General features: G+C 49.3%; 4 protein-coding genes across 4 annotated transcripts; 1 reads left to right on the forward strand and 3 right to left on the reverse strand.

The window, feature by feature from the left end:
- Positions 1–1,234: 1,234 nt before the first annotated feature.
- F5B22DRAFT_659946 (Pkinase-domain-containing protein) lies at positions 1,235–3,128 on the reverse strand (the record flags this gene model as incomplete). The annotated part of the gene is made up of 5 exons (XM_047980244.1): positions 1,235–1,517; positions 1,572–1,946; positions 2,009–2,262; positions 2,318–2,712; positions 2,765–3,128. 5 exons carry the CDS (start codon positions 3,126–3,128, stop codon positions 1,490–1,492), a joined length of 1,416 nt encoding a protein of 471 aa, XP_047826970.1. The 3' UTR covers positions 1,235–1,489.
- A 2,621-nt stretch (positions 3,129–5,749) lies between these two features.
- F5B22DRAFT_650383 (concanavalin A-like lectin/glucanase domain-containing protein) lies at positions 5,750–6,854 on the reverse strand (the record flags this gene model as incomplete). The annotated part of the gene is made up of 3 exons (XM_047979309.1): positions 5,750–6,515; positions 6,600–6,694; positions 6,762–6,854. The coding sequence occupies 3 exons, from the start codon at positions 6,852–6,854 to the stop codon at positions 5,750–5,752; spliced, it is 954 nt and encodes a 317-aa protein (XP_047826971.1).
- Positions 6,855–7,452: 598 nt separating this feature from the next.
- On the forward strand, positions 7,453–9,959 carry F5B22DRAFT_622476 (LMBR1-like membrane protein-domain-containing protein). Its single transcript, XM_047975961.1, has 2 exons — positions 7,453–7,989; positions 8,050–9,959. Exons 1-2 carry the CDS (start codon positions 7,679–7,681, stop codon positions 9,851–9,853), a joined length of 2,115 nt encoding a protein of 704 aa, XP_047826972.1. The 5' UTR covers positions 7,453–7,678; the 3' UTR covers positions 9,854–9,959.
- Positions 9,960–10,447: 488 nt separating this feature from the next.
- Positions 10,448–12,357, reverse strand: F5B22DRAFT_622477 (uncharacterized protein). The gene is made up of 2 exons (XM_047975962.1): positions 11,897–12,357; positions 10,448–11,734 (listed from the first exon to the last, which is right to left on the reverse strand). The coding sequence occupies exons 1-2, from the start codon at positions 11,945–11,947 to the stop codon at positions 11,150–11,152; spliced, it is 636 nt and encodes a 211-aa protein (XP_047826973.1). The 5' UTR covers positions 11,948–12,357; the 3' UTR covers positions 10,448–11,149.
- Between the last annotated feature and the right edge of the window lie 628 nt (positions 12,358–12,985).

Genomic DNA, 12,985 nt, shown 5'->3' on the forward strand with positions numbered 1-12,985 from the left:
AATTATTAGGTAGGTATATCTCAACACGAAGAGACGCCGCCAGAAGGGGGTTGGTTATATTCCACGACGTTTTCTAGAGGCCAAACCTGCTTAGAGAATGACAACTCAGAATGCTAAGTATACTAGGCTCGTACGGATCAAATCAGAGACATCGGTCTAAATGATTCGACGTGTAGAAAGCAGGTGATGGGCCGAGAAGCGTGGCATGCGAGTATTGATGTTCTGCAGTGCAGCTGATGTCCATTCAGTGGCGTCGACTACTGAGTTGGCTCAAGGCAAGGTGAGCTTCTAGTGATATGCCCACCAACCAAAGCCAAGCGCAGCGAAAGGGAACCAAGAAAATGAAGAATAGAGAATGGGGGAATCACGACAGCTACTCTTTTTTTCTTCTTTGGAAATATACTGATTGGCGAGGAAATACAAGAGGCGGGTTGAGAAGAAGGGGCCTGTCCAGACCGAAGCTTTGAGCAATCCAGGTTAGGTAGGTAGCTTAGTGGACAGCAGCCCGGAACGCTACCTACGAGATAGGCTAGGCGGCCTGGGAAATGCTGGACTGGACCCACATCCCATAAGCCGCATAGGGCGGGGATCTGTGTATCTACACTAAAGCTGTCGTTGGCTGCACTCTCTGCCAAAGTTACCTTATCCTTGTCAGCAAGGATTTGCTCTTCGGCTGCTGACGCCCTAGCAAAATAATCCTTGAGGAAAATATCGAGTTCATAAGAATCAGTTAGTATTAGGATCGGTTGTGAGCATGTCTATCCGATGCGGAGAGCTCTGGGAGAGGGAGCTCCTTTTTGCTGTCTTTATGGGGCCGTACAGGCGATCAGTACTATCGGCAACGACATGAAAGTCCTACCCCTATTCGGATACCGACGTGGACACGGGTATATGTACGCACGGACGGACATTTTATGTGCTTACCTAATACTGTACTGCCATAATAGTTGGTGCCTAAACGGAATAAGCGATTCTACTACCTATAAATATGTAGGTAGGCGTGCCGTCGAGTTTCACCACTATGCAGGCAGGTATGTAGGTGTATTCGGGCTGTTAGTGCATCTGGACCCCTAGTAATTCAAAGAACAGCTTGAACTCTGTTCTATTGTTCTGTATGCGTAATACCTGGTTGTAGACACTACTAAGTAAGTAGGTGGGTTATCTGATACTGAACTTGTAGGGACGTGGCCCCCTTTTCTTCGACCTCTCAGCGTATAATGCATACACCCGCGACGGGCGTAGCAGCCCCATTTTAGCCCTGTTCATCTAACGCCATTCCGAGCAGTTTGTTACCCCAGGAGTTAATACATAGCTCAAGCCCGCGTAAAACGGCTTAGTCGTAGCTTTCGGTAATGCGGCTGTCTGGCGTCCGTGACTGCTGACAATGGGAGCGGGCTAGAGTGAGGCTGCCGCGGCGCAATAAGTGAATAAACTAAGGGATACGTGTATAAAATATTTGTGTACTCTTGCCCCAACCAACTGGGAGCAATCAGAATTCCGTGAACAAGTTACCATACCTACGCCCGTTAGCTACGTCTTTGCTCAGCAAACCATGGATTATCTCGACTCACTCATCGTGCCCTCCCTGGCCATACTTCTCTGTTTCTTCTGGGTACCGATCAAATTGACTCGCGTCACCAGATCCAGCTTTGACGGGAGGCGTATAAGGCGCATCAATGTCTTTCCTGGATAACCTATCCCAAGTAACTTCCGAAAACCACGGGTGATCCTTCACATCCTGGGGACCGCCATACAAGTTACCCAGCCTTTTAGTCAGATCAGGCGTGATGAGCCGTTCTAGAAGGTCTTGGGCATCTGGATGTACATATGCCGGGTACTTCACCTTGCCTCGGAGAATGTTTTCATATATCTTCATTGGAGAGCCGCTATCCCAAAACGGGGTATAGCCACAGAGCATTTCGTAGATTAAGATACCAAGAGACCACCTGGCTGCTGTGTAAGCTAGAGCTGTTCTTCTGTCTTAAAGCCTTCAACCATGGCTACTCACCAATCGACTGATTTGTTATAGCCTTTATTAGAAACCACTTCCGGGGCCAAATAATCTGGGGTGCCACATAATGTCCACGTCTTGTCTGGGACTCGCTTCGCGAAGCCAAAATCTGTTATTTTGAGGTGTCCATGGCGATCCAGGAGTAAGTTCTCGGGCTTTAGATCTCGATAGATAATGTTTCTCGAGTGGAGATATTCAAGCGCAAGCGTCACTTCTGCAGCATAAAACTTGGCCACGGGGTTAGGGAACCGCTGACGGTAGTTAGAAAACTGTGAAATAGGCCAAGTGAGCTTGCTCATGACTCACCCCCGACTTTCTCAGGAGAGAGAATAACTCGCCACCTTCGACAAAGTCCATGACCATGTAAAGGTTCCTGGCATCCTGAAAGGTACCCCACAGCGTGATGAGAAAGGGGTGTTTCACTTCTCCTAGCATTCGCCTCTCGTCATTCGTGTGCTCGACCTGCTTCATCTTGACAACCTGGGCCTTCTTCAAGACCTTGACAGCATAAAACCGTTGGTTGTGCTTTGATTGCACTAAGTGAACTCGGCCAAAGCTCCCTGTTCCCAATGTCCGTAACAAATCAAAGTCAGTGAGCGAGTATTTGCCTTTTGTTACTCGTACTTCTGACGCGTATGCTGGAACTTGTTGCGGCACCTGGACCTGTGCTTGTGGCTGCGGTGGCGGTGTGCCATGATGGCCTACCACAATTAGCCAGGGGCCTTACCGAACAGATCGAGGAGGAGACTATACCGTCTGTTTGAGGTAAATTGATGAGGTTATTGATACTTGGTAAGTTGTGTGGAGTTACCATGTGACCCGGACTTGGTGATTGCTGGATCCCATACGGAACAGCTTGATGGGTAGCTTGATGGGCAGCCGGTGGATTCATTTGGGGCCCTCCACCAGCTGGCACCAGTGTCTCGTTGCTTTGACTGGTTGATGGAGGCTGCGTCAAGGCGCTGGTATTGGACGTCGACTTAGCAGGGATGGTGTTGAAGCTCTCGAAAGGTCTCGTGGGGGTTACTGGCGTAACTGGGCTTGTGGGCTGACTAGAGGACGGGTCGGTTTTATCCTCCCTCGTCCGTTTCTTCTTCAGAAACCCTAAACTCGGCATATGTTATAATTTAGGGGCTAGGAGGGTCCGGACCTTGGAGCAGGTCGCTGGATCCGAGACTTCTTGGAGTTGCTAAGCTAGATATCCTACGATATGTCGATACAAAGAAAACCTGGCGTGTACGCAAAGGAATCCAATGTCAATAAGAGTTGGAAGCAGCCGAGAAGCCCCTGTCGCATAGAGCAAGAACTAACGGAGAGGTTGAGAGCTAAAACAGGAAGGTCGTCATAGGGGTCAATTCATCCAGACAGGACAAGCGCAATACTCAATGGAAAGGAGAACCGTAATTGCACACGGCAATCGAGATGACAGAGGCCTTGGGCGCACTTGGGAGTTGCTATTGGTGGTAGCCAATTCGTAACTAACAGCTGCCTCTATCGAACAGGGTTAAGGCCAGGTGCGTTGAAAGCGAAGCCCAAAGCTATGCGCTTTCAGGCGCTTCACAAGAAGTCTTCTGTACAAAGAACCTGGTTGTACACAGGGTTCGCACGCCCAATTGACCTTAGGATGGGGCGTGGTTGGTGGGGTTCTTCTTAACTGGTGTTTCCGTGCAGAAGGCGACTTGAAGCAGGGCGCAAGCGTAAGTAGGGGCGAGGATTGGATGCAGAGAAGATATGTTTAGATGGCAGACAGAGTTCGCAATTCGAGTTCGAGACAACAAGGAGCGGGTAGTGGCAGGGTTGAAGACCTGGTAGGCGGGAAATAGACTTGCGGCGCAGCAGAGGGGAAGTAACCCAGGTCAAGTATGCTTGGGCGAGTAGGAAAGCGTCTGGGAGGAGTCTGGGAGGTGGTAATAGGAAGCAAACAGCCCGGCTAGCCCAGCCCATGTGTGTCCTTGGCTGATCAGCTATGGGTAGGATAGGTGAGAGGGCTCGAGAGGGGCTCGTCGAGGAATGAATCGTGATGAGGAGAATGACGACAGAGAAACGGCGACAAGTAGGTTAGGTAGGTACCTAGTGGGCGCCGCGCTACTTAGCACAGAAGTACCTGCTGGCGCCGTCTTGCGGTGGGTGTTAGCACATACATAGGTACCTAGGCAGGTAGTGCCCGCTGGCAGCGAGCGGAACGGGCTGCCTAGGTAGGTACCTAAGGTACTGAAGAAAGGGCGGGGGGAACCAGATAATAGCCTTTGTTGGAAAGACCTGCAATATGTGCGGTACGGCTAAGTCGTGTACCTATCTCCCTCACTGCAGGTGTACTAACCCAGCACGCTAATGCCACCTTAAGCACGCTATGAATACCTACTGTTATGGGTAGGTAAGGAGTGGGTATGGAAGCTGGGCATCTTACACAGTACCTAGGTACCTACATACATAATGTAGGTAGGTAATATCGGGATTTATAATGGTTGTAGATGGTGAACTTGGAAAGGTCATTTACATGTGCTGTAAGCTGTACAAAAATAGAATTGTTCTGCAGAAATTGATGCTACTGTAGTAAACATGCGGAGCCCTGGCAGAATAGATCCTAGGGTAAATACCTTAATAGGGTAGTCCGATCGTTCTTCCAAACCCGACCTCATTCATTTCAGATGTTGGCTGTTTCACCTACCTAGTCATGTTCTATAAAGAGATGAAGATATTCAATGTCGAAGGTGTGATTTATCTTCATGGTATAGGTACTATTCGGCTTTCCACGGTCGAGCCAATTACGGTTTCATTGTAACGTTAGCTCATAAGTCTCAGCATCAACTTCTTATCTGCCATCTTTGACGAGGATGGTCTATCTGTCTCCTGCCTGGGTCTTTCACCACTAATGCATAGCTTGGCTATAAATGGGGTATGGCACAGGCAAGACAGGTAGCTAGCCTCCCCACGGTATCTGCTCGTCTGTCAACCGCTCGATCTTCGCTTCGCAGAGCGATGTCATCCGAGAAGTATATATCAATTAAGCCCCGTGAATGAATCATGGCTCTCACAAACAATTGAGAGATTTACCTGGTCCTAGACCAATGCTTCTTGACCTTGCTATATCAGCCCCAGATATTGCTCTGGACCAATACAAACATACCTATCCGGCATAAGATGCAGATAGGTTGGGTAAGGTAGGGTATCATCCATCTAAACTGGTGGTCGAATCAGAGTCATGTCAATATGGGGTAGTAGTATCGATGGTTTTGTAGACAAGGATGCGCTCATTGGCCATACACCAGAGTAGCCACAACACTGTGTTGAGTGCTGCGAAATGTGCATGCAGATCGCCGCAGGAAGCATCTTTCAGGTGGTAAACTATCCACCGTGTAAAGCGGTTATCCCTAAGCTCCTATGAGATATGTGGACGTATCGTATCAAATGATTAAATTGGTGTCCCCCCGTAATTCGTTGAATTCAAATTGCATCCAAAATGGGGTTGGCATTGACGGAGAGAGACATCCGGACTTGAACAGTTTTCCTCGTCATTCATAACTTAGTATATTGAGTTTTGTTTTACATAACCGGTAGACGCCACCGGTCCCTTTACCCCATAGCCCCATAGTTAATCTTGAGATATCGCGATGGTCCGTGGATCCGATTTCTTCTGTTTGTGTTGTTGATATATACGTAGGTTTTCATCGTCTTCTGCTCGATACACATTCATAACATGTCTTGCTATTTTCGAGTTCCATCACTAATGTGCCACGTTTAGAATCGGTGGGTTCTCTTCTTGTTTGCCCTGTACGCAGTGTACCCGACATATCCGCCACCAATCACTGCGAAGAAGAGAATTATCTTGAAGAAGAACCAAGTCCAGCTACCTCCGCTCTGCCCTGAGGTCGGCTTGAAGCTGTTGCCACGGCCAGGTGTGCTAGGCTTGCTGGAAGAGCCACCTGTGGTGTAAAGATTCTTTGCGTCGATAGAAATGATATCGTGGTTATCACTTAGCTCGCCCGTCTCAGCGCTAAACCCGAGATACGTGACCGAAGGGATCGTAGGTGGTTCGTTAGTCTCGAAGCACAGCTGCCATTCATCTTCCGTCTTGTACATGAGCTCTAGCTTCAGTGATTTATCCTGGAAGTATGTAAGGCGCAACTTCGTTGGGGTCTTGGAGTTGCGAAGACCCCGGGCCGAACAGCCAGCAAGTTCCTGATCTTTCCCGTCGTTGTCCTTATTGTAAGCCGTCTTGCCGTCACCAACCATGGCCATCACGTATGGGAAAACAGTGCCCGGGCGGTTATTTTTGTAGGTATCGATAAAAATACCAAGGCCTTCGAAATAGTTTTTGTGTCCAAAGACGGGCCCAGCCTCGCCGCGGTCCTTGGTCAGCCACATGGCAAAACCATCACCAAACAGGGTGTTTTTCCCTGAAACCTTGAATTCAACCTCGATTTGCCAATTTGTTGCAGTCAAAGGTACTCGCGAGAATAGCCATCCGTTCTGTGAGGGGCGCTCAGAGGATAGACGAATGTATCTGGCCGCCGACTGTTAATATTTGAGTTTGCCCCACGATAAACCTCATCGCGAGATCGCGAACGATGCAAAAATGATGACGTACGAATCAGTTCGAATAATGGTGTCTCCGCCAAAATCGTACCAGCGACTTGCCATATCAGAGTCGAGATAGGGTTGTTTTAAGGAATGGGTGCGGAGCTGTCAGATCGCACAATGATTAGAAAGAATGTAGAAGATCAAGGATGCAAGCGCATGGCGAACGAACCTGAATACTGCGAACGTTGCCATCATCATTGCGCTCGACAGCAGCCCAGGCTGTCGCTGCCAGCCATAGCGCTGACAAGGCTGCGAAGCGCATTTTTGTCCTCGGTGGTCCAGTACAAATAGAGAGGCAATGGGAGAAACGGAAATAGAGGGAGGCAAACGAAGATATTCAAGAGTGAATTGAGAGATGAAAAAAATGAAATAGATAAGAGAGCGATCAGCTTAGAAGAGGCGCCAGGTCGGAAGATGAAGTCGGAAGTAGAATTAAGAGCCCGTTGGGCCAGTCCAGTGAAGAAGCTCACAATTCCAGGCCACGATGACTGATGACGGATAGGATGATATGGCACACGATGATAGCTGGCCTTTCCTGTGTCGCCTTGCTCCGACAGGCTAGAACCGCTAGAAGTCTAAAATCCGGGGGTCTGCAAGCCAATGACATTGCACCGCTGAGGCAAGCTACCCCTGTCTAGCGTGGTCTAGCAAGGTTCCAGTCCAGTACCTATCACGATTAGCAGTGCGTAAGCCACAATACAGATAGACGCCACATTGCTACCTATGTAAGTGTATCTGTACATAGCAGGTACCTAGATGTAGGTATTCTCATCGTGGCTTGGTGGAGGGCTAATTAAATTACAAGTACCTACTTGTAACCCCTAGCTGTTCGGTATTGAGTCCCGGCTACCCCTAATTCAGGGAATCACTACGTCAGCCCTTGCCGAGCCGCGAAGCCAAGATCCCTTTCATACAGGCAACCTTCAATTTGGAGTGCATCGCATCGTGTCGCATCCCATCCCATCCCATCCCATCCCAAGAGATTACAGCAAAGTTAGGGTCTACCGCCTCTTTTATTATTGCTCTTTTACTCTTCTATCAACTATCAACTTCATCTGAGCATGAAGTAGTGACTCCCCAGTGAAGATGCTGCATATAGCGAGCAGTCAGTCGCCGGTTGGCTCCATCATATTCGCATGCATCGCCCTCGCTATCCTATCCATCATAGTTCTCCTCATCCTCAGACGCTATCTACCGCTGCGAACAACTCCCGCTTACTTACTCGTCCCTGTCTTCTTCGGGCTCTGGCTTCCTGCCAGTATTGTTCTGCTCGTCCCGATAGACCTCGCCTCTAATGCAAGCCCCGACGACGAGACCATCAGGGGTATTTGGCTCCCGCACCGGGCCTTGTTGGTTGCGTGGAGGATATCGTACTGGCTCACATTCGTCCTCACATGGTGCGTCGCATTTTCTCTCTTCCCTTCAAAGTGCGTACGTGCTGACTCTCTTCCCCCAAGGTTCATCTTCCCCATTTTCGCCGAATACTCCGACGCTGGGTACCGAGAGCCTAAGGATCGACTGATTTATTCTCTGCACCAAAATGCCCAGTACTACGCCATCATCCTCGGGTCGGGAATCCTTGGACTCGTATACTTTATAATCTCCTACGGCTTTCATTTTGCATCGCTAAAGGGTCTTGTCATGGCGCTTGCGTACTGTTGGGGTTTGATCCTGGCTATTTATCTAATGGGTCACGGCCTGGTTGCTATTCCACGAAACTTGATAAGGAATGTGAGCGCAAGCGGCCGACTTAGGCGCCTGCAATCCAGAGCCCCCAAACTGTACGAAAATATGGAAGACGCCATCCTAAACCTAGAAGACATTGAGTTCCAGGTGTCGGAACTCTGTAAGCGGAAGACAGGCAGTGCTAGGGATTTCCAGGACTGGATCGAAGAGCTGTCCGATATGTGCAATATTCCTGAGACACGGCCACGGAGTGCTATTCCCCGCGAAAGCGATGGCCGTACTGTTCCCACAGTTATCACAGAGAAATTCTTGGCTGATTTAACCCGACAACTTGTTCGCGCAAAACACGCCAAGTCTCGATACATCGACGAGTGGGACCGTCTACTTCATGATGCCTCTCGGACCCAGGCAATCCTAGACTCATCTGCATCGAAGAAACTCGACTTTGGTGGAGCCTCTCCAGCCTCATCAACTCTAGAGAGACTCACGATTCTTACCCCGTACACCCGATACCTGTTGCACCGTCAGATCCTTCCTTATCTTCGCCTTTTTTTGGGAGGTTTCCTAAGCTTAGCCTCGATATGTATTACTTGGTCCGAGCTGGTGAAGGGAGTATTTCCGTCCTTATCCGTGATTCGATTCACCGTCGTGCATCATTGGACAGGAGATAGCGGTCGAGTTGGATTTGCTGGGCAGCTGATTGCTGCACTGTGGATATTATACATGTGTACAGCAGCGCTGCACACGGTCACAGATGTGAAGGTCTGGCGAGGCCGCGCCTTGGTCAAACGCAATACAGCACACGAGTCTGCGTTTTGGTATGCTGGCCAAGTCGCGAGGCTCAGCGTACCACTTTCTTATAACTTCATCACCTTGATGTCACCCAAGATATACACGAAAACCGTCTTCTACGGCCTGCTTGGCAGATACATTGACCTTACCCCACTTGGAGATTGGTTTGACAATTTGTTCCCCATATTCGTTTTATTACCTGTTCTGGCGACGCTCTTTGGACTGTACGGTAAAGTGAAGCGCTTCTTTGGATTTGGTGTGGACATTGTCGACGATGAGGAGGACGAGAATTCAGGAGGGTATGGCACCGGCTCCTGGCGAGAAGGCCGGGTGCTCATTGAGCGCGAACTTAACGGGACATCGATATCTCGGCGACTAGAAGAGGCCGCATCACGCACTACTTCGGGTCGAGCGCAACCCATTTTAACAGTGCCATCGGCTAGAGCAGAAGGTGTCAGGACACCATTTGCCACTTCACCCTCTCAGCACACTCTTCCCGCCCGAAACACAACAACCCGAGGGCGATCAACGGTGACCACACCATCAGAGCCTGAAGAAGACAACTTCTTTTCCAGCCTAAGCCATCGATTCAAGAACACGATAGATACGATAGACACGCCCAAGTGGATTCAAGATATAGGCGATGGCATCAAGAAACCCAAATGGATGGGCGGCGACGATGAGGCGAGCGGGAGTGGTAGCCGTTCCGGCAGCGGAAGCGGCGCTGCTGGAGACTCGGATATACGGAGATGGTTTGGAGGTGATGGACGGATACGGTTATGATACCACCATGATTACATAGGTACATAGATAGAATGCGGCCCAGGACAGATGGCGCCTCATTGCACATGCATATATACTCTTAATCATAATCACGTATACAATTGTACTCAAGGAGTCCCTTTTCGTCACGCTCCTATCTTCGATACCAGAAGGGATACCGAGTGATTTCTAGGATTAAATGTAGAGGACTCAAGGGCGATGTCCAGAAGGAGACAAAGCCGTCGTACATCTATTCATTCTTCGCGGAACTCTCCATGAAGCTCGGTGCGGTGGTATATTTGATTATGCGATACATGGGCATCTATCTAAGCTTAGAAGGAAGTGACCGATTTGGTATGATGTTGTCGAACATGTGTAGCGTTTCGTTATTTCACGTATGCTCTGAACCGCGGCATGGTGATCAATGGCCGACGTATGAACATATTGCAGTGCACCTATCTACGCAGACAATGCATAGTAAGAAATAAGTATCTAACAAGCGCCTTAGCGGCACTTGATAATTTAAGGGCAGATGACTTCATTCTAGTACCCGAGCAACTTATTCGGCATACAAGATTATGTCCACGGTAGGTGGTAGCATCAATTTTCAGTGCGGTTATGCAAGGGAGGATTCAATTTTACTACCGTGGCTGTGATAAGAAGTAGACCAGTAGCAGGACTGGTAGTAGGTACACGAAGACCACAACAGAACGCAGACCTATACCATGGAAACGCAACCAAGTCGGTCCCGGTTTCCGGTCAAATTAATGGGTGGTAGCGGTGGTGAATCAATCAGTCCGAACGAAAAAAACCAAAGGAAAAGCAAACCATGTTATTAAACTCCTGCTCGATCCATTTTCCTCTATCCATCGTGAATCCATGTGCCAAGGACACTTTTTAACCAGACGAGTAGGAATAAGTCATTTTATTGTCGTGGGTATTCGTGTCGGGAGATGGAGGTGACAAGAAGGGCCGGAGACACACGAATGAGCCGTAGACTTTCGGGTAAGAACCAATTACTGAGCGACAATGACAGTGGGATGCGCTGGAACAATTCGGTGAGACCGTGGAAAAGTCTGTCGACGGTTATCGCCCTGGTAACGAGGAAGGTACCGGCGAGATAATGCCATGATTTCCCTTGTGGCCAAATCTTCTCTGTTCCGTCACTGAGCTTCAAAGGTGCCGCTTCCCTGCCGCATTTTGTGAAGAGTTAAGTAATTGTCTGTTGATCTTGTTCCCGATTTAATGTCCACAAAGTCACAGCTTGTGTGACACGAAAGCTCCTGATGTAACCCTCCCTCTCAGACGATCGAAAACCTAGACGTGCTGAACCATAGCTATGACAGCAGCGCCGCCAAGTAAAGCTCCCATGCCCACTATACCGGTGGCCGCAGCGGCATTGTTAGACTGAGTGGTGCTAGATGGCTCAGGGACTGAAGTCGTTGCAGTACCAGTATGAGTGTGAGTGGAAGCTGTGACGGTGACTGACCCAGATCCAGTGTGAGTAGTGCCACTACTGGCAGGGGTACTGGTAGAGGACTCAGAGCCGCCGTAAGAGACAGGAGTAGCGGTCTCGCTGCCGCCTCCGGGAGTAGTGGGAGTCTCGGTACCAACTGGAGGAGTAGGGGTAGCCGAAGTCTCGGTGAGGAGAGTGCCAGTGAAAGACTCGGACTCGGAAGGCACAACAACAACAGAGGTAGAAGATTCACCTCCGCCGCCACCGTAGCCAGTGGGAGTCTCGCCAGCTTCGCTAACAGGAGTAGTGCTCATGGTGACGGTGACGGTGATTGTGCTATAAGGAGTGGGCATCTCCATAGTCTCAGAAGTAGTCACGGTGATGGTTGCGGTAGAGCTGCAGCTGCAGTCGTCCTCACGCTTCTTGCCCACCTCGACCCCAGAAGCCTATATGATAGCGGAGTTAGTCTTCCCGGAGAGGCTGGGGGTTCGAAGAGGTGGTAGAACATGAGGGCGAGACAGAAGTTCGTGGGCGGAAGTGTGATCGGGTGGGCAATGAAATGAATGGAATGGGATGGGAGTAGGGCGGTGGTTAGTTAGCAGACCTACCATGGCAAGAGTGGTGAAGAGAAAAACGACAACTGTTTCCAGAAACTGCATCTCGACGGTATTTGATCGCACAAAGTCGGATTGGTGTTGGGTAAAAGGATGAAGACGGCCTTGTAAGACAAGAAGGATACAAGATGGTTGGTATGTGAAGATATTGAGATCCAGAAGAGCTTGACTATGGTGAAAGATGTTGTTTGGCAGAGCGTAAGTGTGGAAGATGGATATGGATAGTAGAGTGTGGATGTTGAAAGAAGCAGGAAGGAGGAAAGGGAAGAAGAGGAGGATGAGGGAGTGTGTTTGTCAACGGGCAAGGTGAATTTGGTTGCTGGTCAACGCGGATTGTGCTGCAGATACTTGAGATACATCTGCCACAGAGATAGATTATCACCTCTGTGGCAACGTCCTATCATGAGAGGGCTACACGTACCCAATGTCTCCAATATCTCCTAGGGACTCGAGAGGTACAAGTATAGGAAGTATCCGCCAGGTAGTCGGGCGACTAGTATTGTGTGAAGGACTACTGCCGAGTAGGCACCTCTCTCATTGAATTGAATTCTTCAAACAAGTACCTCATCATGTTTGAATATGTTCACTTAACATCCTACTGGTGGCATGCCTACGCAGAAGACCTACATAGAAGATATGTTCCTCCACGGATACACACACGCCTGATATCGATTGTAAATAAGCATGTGTGGCACCAGAGGCTCACCACGACGGCCCTAGGATTCATGCGTGTAATGTGGCTATCAAGGATTTTCCCGTACTCTGTACTATTCCTCGTACTGCGACCACCCGTTTGTGAAAACACGAACTGACTCACGGCCTAATACAGTTGTTTGCTATGTATCTACATACGTACCTAGTCGATATTTTCATCATAGGTACCTATCGACATGACATCGTGACATGGTGGTACTGACCACAATCTGTCCGATGGTCCTATAGGACCGTTTCATCATTGCCTTACGTCTGCAACAGCCGTTTGACGCCTAAGGCACCTGGTACGTAATCAATATTGTCTCGGGTTCTACTGTCGGCGGTGCGTCGTTCGTTATTTCAACCGAGCCAGTTCTCAAAGATAGTGTC

This window comes from Xylaria bambusicola (assembly GCF_022495145.1).
Source record: "Xylaria bambusicola strain CBS 139988 unplaced genomic scaffold F5B22scaffold_53, whole genome shotgun sequence".
In the NCBI taxonomy this organism is placed as follows: domain Eukaryota; kingdom Fungi; phylum Ascomycota; class Sordariomycetes; order Xylariales; family Xylariaceae; genus Xylaria; species Xylaria bambusicola.